Here is a 17,426-nt window from a genome sequence, read left to right on the forward strand (position 1 = left end):
CCAAATCCCAAAGAGCCCTGATGCACATCCCAAAAACTGCGTCTGCAGCCCCAAATCCCGAGCTTTCTTCAGCCACCGAGCTCTCCAGTAAAGCCTGGGCTGTGGGGGATTCATCAGTGCTAATTATTGTTAATTCATTACTGTTAATTATTGACCCAGTCCCTGAACCCTTCCCCTCCCAGCTGCTGCAGCCGGGCTGGAGCAGGGCCAGCTGCCTGTGGAGAGAGGAATTCACCTCTGGAATTCCCTGCCAAGGCACTGGGCACAGGAGCTGGCACCTCTGGAATTCCCTGGCACCTCTGGAATTCCCTGGCACCTGCCCAAATTCCCTGGCACCTGCCCAATTTCCTAGTACCTCTGGAATTCCCTGTCACTTCTGGAATTCCCTGGCACCTGCCAGATTTCCTGGTACCTCTGGAATTCCCTGGCACCTGCCAGATTTCCTGGTACCTCTGGAATTCCCTGGCACCTGCTGGTTTCCCTGGCACCTCTGGAATTCCCTGGCACTTTTGGAATTCCCTGGCACCTGCTGGTTTCCCTGGCACCTCTGGAATTCCCTGGCTTGGGGCAGGCTTAGTGCCCCAAACAATCCCTGGCAGGGCTCAGCATTCCAGCCCCATTCCCTGCAGGCAGCTGGGCTGTGGCACACATCCAGCTTGTGCCAGGGGCTCTCCACTTCCCAGGGAATTCCCAGCCAGGAGCATTCCCAGTGTCCCCATTCCCATCCAGGGGCATTCCCAGTGTCCCCATTCCCATCCAGGGCCATCCTCAGTGTCCCCATTCCCATCCAGGAGCATTCCCAGTGTCCCCAGTTCCAGTGTCCCCATTCCCAGTGTCCCCATTCCCATTCAGGGCCATCCTCAGTGTCCCCATTCCCATCCAGGAGCATTTCCAGTGTCCCCATTCCCATCCAGGGGCAATCCCAGTGTCCCCATTCCCAGTGTCCCCATTCCCAGTGTCCCCATTCCCTATGTCCCCATTCCCATCCAGGGCCATCCCCAGTGTTCTCATTCCCATCCAGGGCCATTCCCAGTGTCCCCATTCCCAGCCAGGGCCATTCCCAGTGTCCCCAGTCCCAGTGTCCCCAGTCCCAGTGTCCCCATTCCCAGTGTCCCCATTCCCAGCCAGGGCCATTTCCAGTGTCCCCAGTCCCAGTGTCCCCATTCCCAATGTCCCCATTCCCATCCAGGGCCATTCCCAGTGTCCCCATTCCCAGTGTCTGCATTTCTTGGACAATTGTGGGAATGTCCTGGGCAGGGTGAGGGTTTTCCAGGAGCCCTGTGGAGCTGGGAGTGCCTGGGAGCTGCCCTGGGCCCCAGCCTGTCCTGGGGCAGGATCTGTCCCTCATTCCTGGTGAAAGTTTCTCCTCCCTGTTGGGAGAGACCCCAGAGGTGCCAAGGCCAGGGAGTTTTGCCCTTCCTGCCATGTAACTCCAGCCTTAGGATGCTTTCCCTGGGCTCAGGCAGGATCTTTTCCTGCTTCCAGGCTTTTCCTTGAGTTCTTCCTCAGTTCTTCCTTACCTCACCTCAGGTTCCAGGTGGGACCGGTGTGTTCAGGAGCCCCCTCAGGCTGCAAATCCCTCCCTGGCAAGGCCTGAAGGTTCCTCTCGTGGGTTTTTCCCCACAAAGTCCCTTTCCCCCATCCCTGTGGGGCTGCACAGGGACAGCCCCCAGCAGGGACACGGGGCTGTGGAGAGAGCAGGGCTCAGACAGATGGGAGGGAGGGAACGACGTTCTGCTGGAAAGCAAGGCCCTGGCTGCACAATTCAGGGATTTAGTCGGAGCTGGGAGAGCTCGAGTGAGGAAGGGAAGGGAGGGAGAGGAGGCAGGATGGTAAACGGAGCACTGGGAAGAGGAGGAGGAGTTCCCCAGGGCAAGGACAAAAGCTGCAGGAGAGGGGTGAAGTTTAGGGTTTGGGAGATTTCCCTGCCAGGAGCTCTGTTAGCCCTGCAAGTGAGCATGGGACCATGGTGGGTCAGATCAGATGGAAAATAAACTGGGATTAACTGGAAGGTGGGCTCAGAGCATGTGGGGTGTGATGGCTGGGCCTGGGCCTGGGATGTTCTGGTGGTTCCAAGGGATCTCCTGCATTCAGCAGGAGCAGGAGCACTGCAGGAGCTCAGGAATGTCCTGGCACTGCAGGGGTGACTCTGGGAACTGGGAATGCCTCTCCTGGCACTGCAGGGGTGGCTCTGGGAGCTGGGAATGCCTCTCCTGGCACTGCTGGGGTGGCTCTGGGAGCTGGGAATGCCTCTCCTGGCACTGCAGGGGTGGCTCTGGGAGCTGGGAATGCCTCTCCTGGCACTGCTGGGGTGGCTCTGGGAGCTGGGAATGCCTCTCCTGGCACTGCTGGGGTGGCTCTGGGAGCTGGGAATGCCTCTCCTGGCACTGCAGGGGTGGCTCTGGGAGCTGGGAATGCCTCTCCTGGCACTGCTGGGGTGGCTCTGGGAGCTGGGAATGCCCTGGCACTGCAGGGGTGGCTCTGGGAGCTCAGGAATGTCCTGGCACTGCAGGGGTGGCTCTGGGAGCTCAGGAATGCCCTGGCACTGCAGGGGTGGCTCTGGGAGCTGGGAATGCCTCTCCTGGCACTGCTGGGGTGGCTCTGGGAGCTGGGAATGCCTCTCCTGGCACTGCAGGGGTGGCTCTGGGAGCTGGGAATGCCTCTCCTGGCACTGCAGGGGTGGCTCTGGGGTGCAGAGCTCCCTTCCACGCAGGAGGATCCTGGTGCAGGACCCCTGTGTGCTCAGCCCTGCTCCTCGTGTCCCTTTCTGGCAGGCTGGGAAGGGAAGCAGACCGATGGACATTCCAGCAGCCCCCCAAACTCCACCTGCAGCTCCTCGCCCTCGCTCAAGCTGGAGAACTCCCTGCCAGGGCTGGCCAAGAAGCCCTTCCCGAGATCTGAGCGGCTCCACGCACGTAAGGGCTGCATTCCCTGCCCTCCCTGCTTCCCTGGGAAAAGGGCTTCGGCTGCTCCAGTGCCAGGGAAAAGCTGAAGCAGCAGAGGGGAGTGAAGGGTGCTCCTTCCATTGCTGAGGGAGCTGCCAGTCTGCTGGCATTGGGATAAATAATCCATAATAACAATAATAATCAAATAAATCTAGTCAAAATAATAATCCGTAATAATCCATCCTCAGATCAGCCCTGCCCAGTGCCCATCAGCTGGGCCTCTCCTGGGAATTTGGAGAAATAATCCATAATAATAATAATAATAATAATAATAATAATAATAATAATAATAATAATAATCCATAATAATCCATAATAACCCATCCTCAGATCAGCCCTGCCCGGTCCCCATCAGCTGGGCCTCTCCTGGGAACTGGGATAAATAATCCATAATCTATAATAATAATAATAGTAATAATCCATAATAATCCATGCTCAGATCAGCCCTGCCCAGTGTCCATCAGCTGGGCCTCTCCTGGGAGTCCCCAGCTGTGGGACCTGCATTATTTATGGGTTTTTAATGTCCTTGCACACTCCAATAACATGGAAAGGGAAAGGAAATTCCTCCCAGGGTCTCCATCCCTCAGACCCTGCTGGATTTGGCTCCCAGCCCTTCAGTGGAGCTGTCTCAGCCCTCCCGACCTTCCTGGTTCCTGTGACATTCCCCACGGGTGGGATTGGCCCTGGGGAATTTCAGGATATTCTTACAAAGGAGTGGAATGTCCTGGAGGGGAGGAAAGCCCCAAGGAGCATGGAATGCAGCTCCTGGTGCTGCCCAGGTTATCCCAGCAGTGCCACCCTGTTGCTATAGGACACAAAAAAGTATAACACGAGCCACGACGATGGAAGGTAAAAAAGAGTAAGGTTTATTTTTCTGACTCCAACTTTTATACTTTTCCAAAGGTGACAGTGGGTTGGAGAGTGAATGGGCCACCTCTCCAAAGACATTGGACAAACCACTAGTATATTAACTTTTTCTACCCCCACGAAGGGATGCAAAACAATACTTTGTTTATAGAAAATGTGTGGGGAAGTTTTCTAACAGAATGTAACCTCAGAAGGCTTTAGAAAATCTTAAGAATCAGGGTGACACCACCCCGTGCATCCCTGGCTGTCCCAAGGCTCCTGGAGCTCTGGCAGGGTTGGGAACGTGCCCGTTCCCCGGGGCAGATCCTTTCCTGGGATCCATCCCAAATTCCCCTGGCCCAGCTGCAGCTGTTCCTCACCCTGGGGTCTCTGTCCCAGTGGAGAGCAGGCACAGAGCAGGAGAGTGCAGAAGAAATCCCCAGGAACAAAGTGGAGACGTGAAGCAGACGGTGGCTGTGGCCATGGGAGCTGCAGGAACCCTCCCGAGAGCCTGGGCTCCCAGGGAGGTGGGGAGGGAAGGTTCTGTGCCAGGACCTCCCAGCTCTGTTGGTGAGACATGGAGTTAGAAACCACCCTGGGGCAGAAATCAGATTCAGCTGTTCAGCTTGTTTAGTCCCTGGCGTGCTGAGCTCAGTTCCCTCCAGCTCCTGAGAACTTCTCTGGTGGGAACCCATCCGTTCCCTCCAGCTCCTGAGAACTTCTCTGGTGGGAACCCATCCGTTCCCTCCAGCTCCTGAGAACTTCTCTGGTGGGAACCCATCCATGGATTCACCAGATCTTCACAGGGTTGTGTTCGGGGGTGATGCCCTGGAGCAGAGGCTGGGCAGAGCTAAAGGACAAAGCAGGGATTTATTAAAATGATCTCCTCATGGATGCACCTTGGGCAGCACCAGAGCCCAGCCAGGGCTGCACCCAAATGACCCAAAATGGCCCCAAAATGCACGAGCGCTCCCGGGGCTCTCCCTGGGATCAGTTCTGCTCCATTGGCACCTTGGAGTTCATTGTCCCATTCCAGCTTTAGCCCATCAGTCCCATCCTTGTTTTTCTCTCTTTATTCCATGTTGTTTGTGCTCCTGGGCTGAGGTTTGGATCATTTGTCCTTGGTGCCCAGCTGGAGCAGGAATTGTTTTGTCTCTGCTCTGTGCACAGAGCTCACCATCATCATGAAGCCCAGACCCACATGCCAAAGCAGCACAGAATGTGAAAAATAGAAAATCTAAAGAATAAAGCAGGGATTTATTAAAGGATCTCCTCAGTGGATCCACCTTGGGCAGCACCGCGGTGCCAGCCCCGGGGCAGGCCTGGGCAGGGTGAGGGTGACCCAGGGAGCTGAGGGTGACCCAGGGAGGGTGAGGGTGACCTGGGAGCTGAGGGTGACCCGGGAGCTGAGGGTGACCTGGGAGCTGAGGGTGACCCAGGAGGGTGATGGTGACCCAGGAGCTGAGGGTGACCCAGGAGCTGAGGGTGACCCCACCTGTGCTCCCAGGACAGCTGAAGAGAGCCCGCAGCGCCGAGATCGACGTGGAGACGCCCGACTCCATCCTGGTGAACACCAACCTGCGCGCCCTGATCAACAAGCACACCTTCTCCCTGCTGCCCCCCGAGTGCCAGCAGCGCCTGCTGCTGCTGCTGCCCGACGTGGACAGGCAGGTACGGCTCACCTGGGGTGTGCCACACAGGTACGGCTCACCTGGGGTGTGCCACACAGGTACAGCTCACCTGGGGGTGTACGACACAGGTACAGCTCACCTGGGGTGTACGACACAGGTACAGCTCACCTGGGGTGTACGACACAGGTACAGCTCACCTGGGGGTGTACGACACAGGTACGGCTCACCTGGGGTGTACGACACAGGTACGGCTCACCTGGGGGTGTACGACACAGGTACGGCTCCCCGGGGGTGTGCCACACAGGTACAGCTCACCTGGGGTGTACGACACAGGTACAGCTCACCTGGGGTGTGCCACACAGGTACAGCTCACCTGGGGGTGTGCCACACAGGTACGGCTCACCTGGGGTGTACGACACAGGTACAGCTCACCTGGGGGTGTACGACACAGGTACGGCTCCCCGGGGGTGTATGACACAGGTACAGCTCACCTGGGGTGTGCCACACAGGTACAGCTCACCTGGGGTGTACGACACAGGTACAGCTCACCTGGGGGTGTACGACACAGGTACAGCTCACCTGGGGGTGTACGACACAGGTACGGCTCACCTGGGGTGTGCCACACAGGTACGGCTCACCTGGGGGTGTACGACACAGGTACAGCTCACCTGGGGGTGTACGACACAGGTACGGCTCACCTGGGGTGTACGACACAGGTACAGCTCACCTGGGGGGTTCCTCACAGGTACACACTCACCTGGGGTGTACGACACAGGTACAGCTCACCTGGGGTGTGCCACACAGGTACACACTCACCTGGGGGTTCCTCACAGGTACACACCTGGGGGTTCCTCACAGGTACACACTCACCTGGGGGTTCCTCACACGTACACACCTGGGGGTTCCTCACAGGTACACACTCACCTGGGGCCCCACAGAACCCCACAGGGCCGGGCACAAAAACTGCTGCCCATGGGTCTGGCCTTGGCCTGGCACACCAGGGCTGTGGCCAGCAGGTGACCAGAGGTGACCAGCAGGTGACCAGGGCTGTGGCCAGGACTGTGGCCAGGGGCAGTGACCAGCAGGTGACCAGCAGATGACTGGGCTGTGGCCAGCAAGTGACGAGCAGGTGACCAGAGGTGACCACAGGTGACAGAGGTGACCACAGGTGACCACAGGTGACCAGGGCTGTGGCCAGAGGTGACCACAGGTGACCACAGGTGACCAGGGCTGTGGCCAGAGATGACCAGCAGGTGACCAGAGGTGACAGAGGTGACCAGAGGTGACTGGGGCTGTGGCTAGGGGCTGTGACCAGCAGGTGACCAGAGGTGCCACAGGTGACCAGAGATGACCACAGGTGACCACAGGTGACCAGAGGTGACCGAGCCCTCTCTCCCAGGTCGGGGCTGACGGGCTGATGAGGCTCAGCAGTTCTGCGCTCAACAACGAATTCTTCACCTCGGCTGCCCAGGGCTGGAAGGAGAGGCTGGCAGAAGGTAAAGGGGGCTGGGGAGGGGTGGGGAGGCCTGCAGGGAGTTCCTGGAGAAGCTGCAGCTCTGCAGGGACTCAGAACTGGGGGCTCAGGGTGGGAGGGGGCTGCAGGTGAGTTCTGTGTTGAACTGACACAGGAAATCTCTGGAAGATAGGAGAAAAGAAGGAAAAATGCATTAAAAATCTGAAGTGACAGTAGAGCTGGGGTATTCTGGAGCTGTGGCTCCTAAACAACACTGCTGAGGGGCAGAGAAGGGAAATTCTGTTCCAGAGCAGGGCACGGGCTCACCAGCACAAGGTGCTCAGAGCCATCCCTTTGGGTGTTTGGATGGGAAACTGGGGGAAATTCTTCCTGGGAGGGTGGTGAGGCCCTTCCAAGTCTGACCAGGCTGTTCCCTCTCCTCCTGTCCCTGTTCCCTGGGAACAGATCCCAAATCCCCCCTGGCTGTTCCCTCCTGGCAGGAGCTGTGAGAGCCACAAGGTCCCCCTGAGCCTCCTTTGCTCCAGGCTGAGCCCCTTCCCAGCTCCTCAGGAACTCTCCATTCCCTTCCCAGCTCCTCAGGAACTCTCCATTCCCTTCCCAGCTCCTCAGGAACTCTCCATTCCCTTCCCAGCTCCTCAGGAACTCTCCAGCCCCTTCCCAGCTCCTCAGGAACTCTCCAGCCCCTTCCCAGCTCCCTCAGGAACTCTCCAGCCCCTTCCCAGCTCCTCAGGAACTCTCCATTCCCTTCCCAGCTCCCTCAGGAACTCTCCAGCCCCTTCCCAGCTCCTCAGGAACTCTCCATTCCCTTCCCAGCTCCTCAGGAACTCTCCAGCCCCTTCCCAGCTCCTCAGGGACTCTCCAGCCCCTTCCCAGCTCCCCCAGCCCCTCCTGGGGCTCCGTTCCCTCCCCAGCTCGGTTCCCTTGACTGCCCCATCCACTGGAGCAGCATCCCGGGTTCCTGGGGTGCTCTCCTGGGCCTGTGCCCCATTATCCACCCCTCCCCTGGCTCAGAATTCCCCGTTGCATCCCCCAGGAGAGTTCACCCCCGAAATGCAGCTGCGGATCCGGCAGGAGATGGAGAAGGAGAAGAAGGTGGAGCTGTGGAAGGAGCACTTCTTCGAGAGCTACTACGGGCAGAGGTGAGGGCTCAGCTGGGTTCTGGGCCCGGCCGTGGGCAGGGGCTTCCCTGGAACCTCAGGGAGGTTTCTGCCTTCAGCTGGATCCAGGAAATTGGAAATGCTGGTGGGATCCAGGTCGGGTGGGAGGTTTGTCTCCCTTCGTGCAGTGCAGGGTGTCCTGGCATGTCACTCCTCTTCCCCTCCTTGCTTGGAGCCACCCCCAGGGCTCTCCTGCTGCTGGGGTGGCCCAGTGTGTCCCACCTCAGGCTCAGGACCTGCAATCCCACAACTCCAACCCCACACCACCCCGTTAAACCCCCGAATCTGCTGGGCTTTTATTCTCTGCCTCCTCTTGCTTCAGGGGTTTGCCATCCTTCGGGGCTACAGGGAGGATTTGGGGTTTCTGAGCGAGGTGCTGGGAGACCTGGGAAGGAGCACACAGGTGTAAAAACTGGCCAGGAATTTGTAACCCTACACCATGCCAGGTTTTGGGGTGTCCCCCCTGCTAGCCACTGTGCCTCCCATTCCTCGTGGGTGTTTTAACCCTCCAGGGCCTTCGGGGTATTCCTGGCATTCCTGGCGTGGTTGGGATGCTGTGGGGAGCCAGGTGGTGGGGGATGTCCCTACAAGCTGTAGGAACAACTACAGGGATACACCAGGCTGGGAGTGCAGCTCACCAGGAGCTTCATCAGCCACCTGGGCCAGGTGGGGAGGTGACAACAGGGGACACAGGACAGCGTGGAGGGGACGTGGGCAAGAGCAGGAGCTCAGTTCCCTCCAGCCCCTGGGAACTTCTCTGGGGGGAACCAATCCACGGATTCACCAGACCTTCACAGGGTTGTGTTTGGGGGAAAAAAACCCAATTTGACAAATCATTGAGAGGGATGGATGAAGTGAATCCAGAAGGAATTAATCCCAGACATCACTCTGGGAATTAGAGCCCGAGTTCCTCCCGAAGGGGTGGTGGGACCCTTCCTTGCCAGTGTCACCGTGGGACGCTGCTCCCGTGCTGCACTGGGGGCTCATACAGGGAAATATTCACTCTTGGCCAAACCCTTGGAGTTTGCAGCCTGGAAAATTGGTGTCTGGAACAGGCCTGGAGCTACCCAGTGTTCCATGTCTTGCATTTTGCTGTTGATGCTGATTTCTGTTTCCCGTGAAGGATTATCAGTGGGGAAGGTTCTCGCTGATCGTGGCACAGAACTGGGTGTGTGCGAGACATTTATTTCGGGAGTTTATTTAGCGAATGCTGCCGCAGTTTCCCTGAGGACGGGATGCTTTTGCAGGGATGTTTTACAGAGCAAACTCTCTTTTCCTTGGCAGTTCTGGGCTGAGCCCCGAGGAGTCGCAGCGACTGACGGCGCAGCCCGAGGCAGAGCCCGGCCGGCCCCGCAGCCCCCCGGCCCCACGCCGGGAGCGGGGCACGTCCCCCTCGGAGCCTGGGGGCACAGCGGGGCAGGAGGGCAGAGAGGAGCTGCAGCCCGAGGCGGCCGAGGCGTCCCCGGAGCGGCGAGCGGCGAGAGCCGAGCGGGACAGAGCCCATGAGAGGGACAGAGCCCAGGAGAGGGACAGAGCCCAGGAGAGGGACAGAGCCCATGAGAGGGACAGAGCCCTCGAGAGAGACAGAGCCCAGGAGAGGGACAGAGCCCATGAGAGGGACAGAGCCCTCGAGAGGGACAGAGCCCAGGAGAGGGACAGAGCCCATGAGAGGGACAGAGCCCTCGAGAGGGACAGAGCCCAGGAGAGGGACAGAGCCCATGAGAGGGACAGAGCCCTCGAGAGGGACAGAGCCCACGAGAGGGACAGAGCCCTCGAGAGGGACAGAGCCCAGGAGAGGGACAGAGCCCAGGAGAGGGACAGAGCCCTCGAGAGGGACAGAGCCCAGGAGAGGGACAGAGCCCACGGGGAAGCCCAGCCCCAGAAACCCCCCATTGCCTCCTGCCCCCGGGCAGAGGAGCAGAGGAGGCCTGGGCTGGCGAAAGAGGTGCCAGGAAAGGAACCTCTGGGTGCCCCGAGCAAACCAAAGAGCCCCGAGGCGGCCGGAGGAGCGGCGAAGGCGCAGAGCCCCGCGGCAGCCCCGGCCACGCCGGAGAAGGAGAAGGAGAAGGAGAAGGAGAAGGAGAAGGAGAAGGAGAAGGAGAAGGAGAAGGAGAAGGAGAAGGAGAAGGAGAAGGAGAAGGAGAAGGAGAAGGAGAAGGAGAAGGAGAAGGAGAAGGAGAAGGAGCCCCCCGGGAGCGAGGCCATGGAGGTCGGGCTGGAGGCCCACAAGAGGAAGGCGGAGAGCAGGGAGGAAGCCCCGGGCAGCCCCGAGAAGAAGCCCCGAGTGGCCGAGCCCTGCCAGCAGCAGCAGCAGCAGCACCAGCAGCAGCAGCAGCAGCAGCACCTGCAGCAGCAGCAGCAGCAGCTGCAGCAGCAGCAGCAGCAGCAGCAGCAGCAGCAGCAGCTGCAGCAGCAGCAGCAGCAGCAGCAGCAGCAGCAGCAGCAGCAGCAGCAGCAGCTGCAGGCCTTTCGGAGCCAGCCCTTTCCCGGCGCGGAGGCGGCGGTGCCGCGGGTGCCCCCGCTCAAGGTGAGCCCGGTGGGGATGGAGCCACGGCTGGGGCTCCCCTGGGCCACTGAGCCCCAAACCGGGGGTTCAGCGGGGGGAAAGGACCTCAGAGCCCACCCACAGCAGGGACAGCTCCTGCTGTGCCAGGCTGCAGACAGGGAGAGCTGCAGGGGCTCTGCAGGGCCCTGGTGACAGAGAGGGACAGCCAGCAGAGCAGCAGCCTGGCAGCTGGGGACAGCCAGAGCCAGGGGAGCCATCCGGGCTCCCCTGCAGCCATCGGGACTCCCCTGCAGCCATCGGGACTCCCCTGCAGCCATCGGGGCTCCCCTGCAGCCATCCAGGCTCCCCTGCAGCCATCCAGGCTCCCCTGCAGCCATGGGGGCTCCCCTGCAGCCATCCAGGCTCCCCTGCAGCCATCCAGGCTCCCCTGCAGCCATCGGGACTCCCCTGCAGCCATCGGGACTCCCCTGCAGCCATCGGGACTCCCCTGCAGCCATCGGGGCTCCCCTGCAGCCAGCCCAGGCTCCCCTGCAGCCATCGGGACTCCCCTGCAGCCATGGGGGCTCCCCTGCAGCCATGGGGGCTCCCCTGCAGCCATCCAGGCTCCCCTGCAGCCATCCAGGCTCCCCTGCAGCCATTGGGGCTCCCCTGCAGCCATCGGGGCTCCCCTGCAGCCATCCAGGCTCCCCTGCAGCCATCGGGGCTCCCCTGCAGCCATCCAGGCTCCCCTGCAGCCATCGGGGCTCCCCTGCAGCCAGCCCAGGCTCCCCTGCAGCCATCCAGGCTCCCCTGCAGCCATGGGGGCTCCCCTGCAGCCATGGGGGCTCCCCTGCAGCCATCCAGGCTCCCCTGCAGCCATCCAGGCTCCCCTGCAGCCATTGGGGCTCCCCTGCAGCCATCGGGGCTCCCCTGCAGCCATCCAGGCTCCCCTGCAGCCAGCCCAGGCTCCCCTGCAGCCAGCCCAGGCTCCCCTGCAGCCAGCCCAGGCTCCCCTGCAGCCAGCCCAGGCGCCGTGCTGGAAACCAGAGGCTCCGGCAGCGCTGCAGGCTGGCTGGTAGCGCTGCAGTGCCAAGGCAGGAGAATTTTGGGGACCATCTCAGGAGCAGAGGCCCCTTGGCTGCTGAGCCTTTGCAAGAACTCACCTGGGGAAGGAAGGAGGGATTGGCCCCTGCTGGGATGGGCACGGGAGGCAGCAGGACAGGAGCTCTCCAGGCTTGGGGAGCCCCCGCTGCTCCGGGCCCTTAGGCAGAAGCGGAATTCTGTATTCCTGTGTGTCCCAGGAATTCTGCTCCCCTGTTCACACCCTTCTGTACTGAAAGGCTGCCAGCTCAAAACTTTCAAAGCAGCTCATCGTTCTCACCGTGTTAATAAGAACGGCACCAAGGCAGGAAGGCATCAGTGAAACTCAGTTTCACATGGGGAAGCTGTTCATAAAAAAGGTCTGGAATACCATGCAGGAGCGAGGGCTGGCCTGCCAGGGCAACAAAGGTGGGATTTAATTTAACAGCAGAGCAAATCAAAGGTAATTGTGAATAGTTTCCCTTGCAAAGCAGGGCAAAATGGGGACAGACATGTCCCCAAGACATGTCATCCCCCAAAAATGGTGAAATGCTAGATCAGAGCTCAGTGGGATCCAGCGAGGATTTTATGGATATTGAAAATAAATGTAACCTCAAATGAACTCCCTGAGATCTCTGCAGGGGAGCATCACCAGGCTCAGCACAGGGCACATATGTTGGGGAAGCAAACATGGGGAAAGTCAGCTGGGACATTGGGGAAAATGTTTTAGAAGGAAAGAGTAAATTACTGTCATTTTTTCTCTGGATCAGGAGATTATTATGGCTTTGTAGAAAGGCACTGAGGAGACAAATGATGGGTGAGCAGGAGGGAGGAGCAAGGCTGAGTCCAGCAGGACGGTGACATCTTTCAAAGGACATCTGAATACAAAATTAGATCTGAAATTACATCTGAATAACGTTGAACAGCGGAACAGGGGCTGACAGGGCAGGGGCTGGATCAGCCCCTCAGGGAGGGAGCCTGGGGGCTCTGGGGTGGCACGAGGGGTGAGCTCCACTCAGAGCCACGGCGTTTGCAGCACCCCAAAACTGCGCGGGAGGCGTGCGGGGCTCGGACAGGTCTCTTGTCTCGAGGCAGGGATAGGAGGGGTTTCTCCAAAGGGATTTCTCCACGACCACCACCGGTTCTCTCAGAGGAACCTGCGAACACGAAGCCGTGGGTCGGGTGCTCCCCGTGTCTCAGCTGTGCTTTTCTCCTGCTCTCTTGCAGATTCCCGTGTCCAGAATCTCGCCGATGCCATTTCCCGCGGGCCAGGTCTCTCCCAGGGCACGCTTCCCCCTCTCCCTCAGCAGTCCGGGCAGGACAGGGGCCAGGACCTTGGCCGACATCAAGGCGAGAGCCCAGCAGGCCAAGGCTCAGAGGGCAGCGGCCGCCGCCGCCGCCGCCTCGGCCGGGGGAGCCGTGCCGGGGCCCGGCCCGGGCGGGGGGAGACCCCCGGGCAGGGGGGCAGACGGGAGAGACCCCGGCGGAGCCCCCCAAGCTGCGGCTGGAGCAGAGGCGCTGGAGCTGGCAGGAGCTGGAAGCGGGGGAGGTTCGAGAAGGTTTCTTCCCCGCGGCGCGGGGTCCCGCGCGCAGCTGGGGAGCCAGGCGGAGCCGGGGGCCGCTCGCCATCCTCCTGGAGCACAACTACAGCCAGGGGCCCCCGCGGCTGCCCCGGCGCTAGGGAGCGGCGCGGGGGCCGCGCCGAGCGCCCCGCGGGGCACGGCCACCCCCGGCTCCCCGGGCACCCCCGGCGGGGACCGGGCAGGGACGGCGCCTCCGGGCCCCGGGAACGGGCCCGGCTGCGGCGGCGGAGCCCCGGGAGCCTCGGCAGGGAGCGGCTGTGACCTTCCCGAAGGCAAATCCTCCCCTCTGGTGTCCCCCTGGCCGCCCACGGGCCCCGGAGGCCGGGCTGGAGCCGTGGGCGCTCCTGTCCCCCGCTCCGGCAGCTCCTCCGTAGCGCCCAGCCTCAAACCTGCCCCCGGTGGGGCCCTGCCCCAAGCCAGCTCCAGCATTCCTGCCAACAACCCTTTGGTCACCCAGCTGCTCCAGGGCAAGAGCGTCCCTCTGGAGCAGATCCTGCCCAAGCCGCTGACCAAAGCAGAAACGAGAACTGTGCCCGTGGCTCCTCAGGAAGAGAAGGGGGCGGCAGCTCCCGGTGCGGCGGGGAGCGGCGCCGAGGCGGGGGACAGGCCGTCGGGTTTGCCCCCGCAGCAGCTCGGGAACATCTTCTGCCAGAACCGGCCTCTGCCTCACGTTCCAAGGACCTTCCCGCTCCCCTCGGGAAAGGACCCCGGTGCTGAGCAGCACCAGGGCCACGAGGCTCTGAGCCAATCCACCCAGGAGCAGATCCTGCAGACTCTCATCAAGAGGGTGCAGAGGCAGAACCTGCTGCCCGTCCTTCAGCCCTCGCAGCTGAACCTCCCACACTCAGGTTTCCCGGTGGAAAACGGCTCCACCAGCCAGAGATTCATGCTGGGCTTCACGGGCAGGAGGACGTCCAAGCCTGCCATGTCCGGGCACTACCTGCTCAACATCTCCACGTACGGCCGCGGCTCGGAGAGCTTGAGGAGAGGCTTCTCCCTGAACCCCGAGCCCCGCGTGGGGCTGAGCAGCCCCGCCGAGGGCGCCGGGGCCGAGCTCGGCCCGGGCAGCAGCGGCGAGGAGGACGCGGCCGAGAGCTCCGGCGATGAACGGGAGCGCGTCGGCATCGACGAGGAGCACGGGGAGAAGGAGCAGGGCTCACGGGGCACCGGCCCCGGCTCCCTGGGGGCCAAGGCCGAGCCGGCCCCGGCGGCCGAGGAGAAGGCGCCGGCGCTGGACGGCGCGGCGCTGGCCCGGGACCTGCTGCAGGCGGCACAGGAGCAGATGGCCCACGCCATGAGGGGCAAGGGCCACGGCGGCAGGGAGCTCTTGGGGCCCCCCGCGCCGTCCCCGGACCCGGCGCAGCCCCCGCTGCTCCCGGCCCCGCACCCCCCGAAGCTGCCCGGGGGCGCCGGGGCGCAGCTCCTGGGGCCCAGCTACAGCGGCACCATCAACGTCTCCACCTCGCCCGACGTGGGCCGGGGCTCGCTCGTCAGCGAGTGCAGCCAGCTGGCCAGCTCCATGGGCAACGTCATGTCCTTCTCCGTGACCGTCACCGCCATCCCCGCCGGGCAGGCCGCGAGCGCCGGCGGCCACGGGCAGAGCCTCCCGGTGCAGGCGTTCGCCGAGGACGGCGCCGTGGAGGATGCCCCTTCCAAATGCTACTGCAGGTTGAAAGCCATGATCATGTGCAAGGGCTGCGGCGCCTTCTGCCACGACGACTGCATCGGCCCCTCCAAGCTCTGCGTCTCCTGCCTGGTGGTGCGGTAACGCCTTCGGGGGCCGCCTTCGCAAGAATCTCGGGAAGAAACAGGAATTTTACTGCCTTGCACAAGAGACACGTCACTGAATCAGGAATGCAGAGTTCGAGTCCTTCTTTCATTAACGAAAGAGCACCTTCTTGTACAGGGAGTCGAAATCGCGTTAATTGTGACAAGAGTTTGCACTTAAGGAATTATGTAAATAGGCCACATTATTTTGTTTAAAGATATTTTTTCAATCTTTTAGGAGATAGCGTTTGACTTTACTGCAGTTCCAGTAACCCCAGCCTGCTCCGAGCACGCTCGCTGAGCTCTGCTCTCCCCGGGGGGATCCAGCCCATTGCTGGTGCTCTCCTGGCAGAGGGAACGGGACAATCCGTGGCCATGGAGCAGCGAGGCAGGAGCTGCTCCCGCCTCAGGTCCCTGGGAGCTGGAGCAGCCCCGATGCCGTGCCAGCCTTTCCCTGCTTTGCCCTTCCCTCTGGCCAGAGGCTCCCGGGCCGTGCAGTGCGGGCTGGCGTTCCTGGTCTGCAGATGCCCCAGAACCCAGCTGGGTGTGCTGCTGCTGGAGCTGCAGGGAGCTGGGCTGGCCCTGGGAGTCACCAAACAGCTCAGGCCTGGGAGCACCAGGGGCAGGGCTCACACAGCCCAGCCTGGCCGGGCAGGGCGGCCAGGAATTGTGCTCCTGGGCATTCCCAGGGCAGGCAGGAATCTGCTCCCCTGGGCATTCCCAGGGCTGCCAGGAATTGTGCTCCTGGGCATTCCCAGGGCTGGCAGGAATCTGCTCCCCTGGGCTTTCCCAGAGCGGGCAGGAATTGTGCTCCTGGGCATTCCCAGGGCTGGCAGGAATCTGCTCTCCTGGGCATTCCCAGGGCAGGCAGGAATCTGCTCCCCTGGGCATTCCCAGGGCTGGCAGGAATTGTGCTCCTGGGCATTCCCAGGGCAGGCAGGAATCTGCTCCCCTGGGCATTCCCAGGGCTGCCAGGAATTGTGCTCCTGGGCATTCCCAGGGCAGGCAGGAATCTGCTCCCCTGGGCATTCCCAGGGCTGGCAGGAATTGCTCCCCTGGGCATTCCCAGGGCTGGCAGGAATCTGCTCCCCTGGGCATTCCCAGGGCTGGCAGGAATCTGCTCTCCTGGCATTCCCAGGGCAGGCAGGAATCTGCTCTCCTGGGCATTCCCAGGGCTGGCAGGAATCTGCTCCCCTGGGCATTCCCAGGGCTGGAGCTGCCATCCCATGGCCCAGAGCCAGCTGCTGGGACACAGGGGCAGGTGGGAAGTGTTTTGTTCTCATCCAAGCACCTCCATGGTCAGACATCTCCAGGTTCTATCCAAGATTTTGTATTTCCTGGGTGTGGGGAAAGGCACTTGAGTGTCTGCCTGGGCCTTGTTGGGCGGCTCGTTGTGTTTGAAATACCAAATTGGGCTGGGCTCAGCCCAGCTGAGGGGGGGTGCTGGGGCAGCCCTCAGAGCTGCCTGGGGACACTGGTGGCTCCCCGTCAGGAGGTGGAAGCACCGAGGCCCCGTGTCCCCGGGAGCTGATGGAGCACGAGTCACCCGAGGGCTGTTCTTGCTGCATCCTGGTCAGGGAACAGAGCTGTCTATGTTTTTGATGGAAAAGCACTGAATTCACTTTTAATCCAAAGGCCTTTCTAAGCTGAAGCAATACTCCCACGGCAGTGGGGCAGCTGAGTGGTGCACGGGGTCCTCAGCCTCCCCTTCCCCTCTCCTTCGTACTACTGCTCCCCTCCCCTTCTCCCTGGGAGCCTGGTGCTGCTGGGGAGGAGCAGAAATAATTCCCGGGTGATTTTCCAAGGAACAAGAGGTGCCCAAGGCTGCCAGAGCTCCAGGAGCCTCTGGACAACGCTCTCAGGCACAGGGTGGGATTGTTGGGGTGTCGTGGCAGGGTCAGGAGTTGGACTGGGTGATCCCTGTGGGTTTGTTCCAGCCCAGGATATTCCATGACTCTGTGATTTAGCTGGTGATGACAAGGAAAAGGGAGTTGCAGACTCGATCCCGTGGTAGCAGGAGCGTTTCCCTGCCCGGGGGGTGCAGCTGCCCCTGCAGCAGCAGGAGCTGCAGCACCACCTGCTCTGGGTTCTGCCATCTGAAATCTCCTGCAGAGCAGTGACCCCCACTGACGTGATCCCCCACCGCTGCTCAGGCATCCCCTGCTGAGGAGCATTTAGGGATTAGAAAATAACTCGATTCTTCTGAATCTAAAAAATTGCACAAAGTTGTCCCCACGAGCATCTCCCACCCCTGGTGGTGATGGGGTAGCCCAAGAACCCCTGGCCTGTGCCAGTTCCTGCCGCTTCCCACTCCCAGCTCTTGCCTGGGAAGAGGAAATCCTGCATTTCTGTAAGCCTGGGGAGGGAGGCAGTGTGGGCTGCTTTGGAGCTGAGAGCAGGATCTGTCCCCTCCTCCCTCAGGCCTCACCTGGACAGGAGGGGAAGCTCCTTCCCGTAG

The 17,426-nt window shown here is 61.3% G+C and overlaps 1 protein-coding gene across 1 annotated transcript in view; it reads left to right on the plus strand.

Moving 5' to 3' along the window:
- The window catches only part of ASXL2 (ASXL transcriptional regulator 2), a 57,129-nt gene extending 41,921 nt beyond the window's left edge, over positions 1 to 15,208 (plus strand). Inside the window, exons 8-15 of the mRNA XM_077782497.1 lie at positions 2,775 to 2,915; positions 5,299 to 5,462; positions 6,822 to 6,918; positions 7,930 to 8,035; positions 9,338 to 10,360; positions 10,514 to 10,580; positions 12,846 to 13,350; positions 13,450 to 15,208. Of these exons, the coding sequence (XP_077638623.1) occupies positions 2,775 to 2,915; positions 5,299 to 5,462; positions 6,822 to 6,918; positions 7,930 to 8,035; positions 9,338 to 10,360; positions 10,514 to 10,580; positions 12,846 to 13,350; positions 13,450 to 14,969 (3,623 nt within the window). The 3' untranslated portion in view covers positions 14,970 to 15,208. The remainder of the gene's footprint in view (positions 1 to 2,774; positions 2,916 to 5,298; positions 5,463 to 6,821; positions 6,919 to 7,929; positions 8,036 to 9,337; positions 10,361 to 10,513; positions 10,581 to 12,845; positions 13,351 to 13,449) is intronic.
- Positions 15,209 to 17,426: the final 2,218 nt, after the last annotated feature.

This window comes from Lonchura striata, chromosome 3 (genome assembly GCF_046129695.1).
Source record: "Lonchura striata isolate bLonStr1 chromosome 3, bLonStr1.mat, whole genome shotgun sequence".
NCBI classification, from domain to species: domain Eukaryota; kingdom Metazoa; phylum Chordata; class Aves; order Passeriformes; family Estrildidae; genus Lonchura; species Lonchura striata.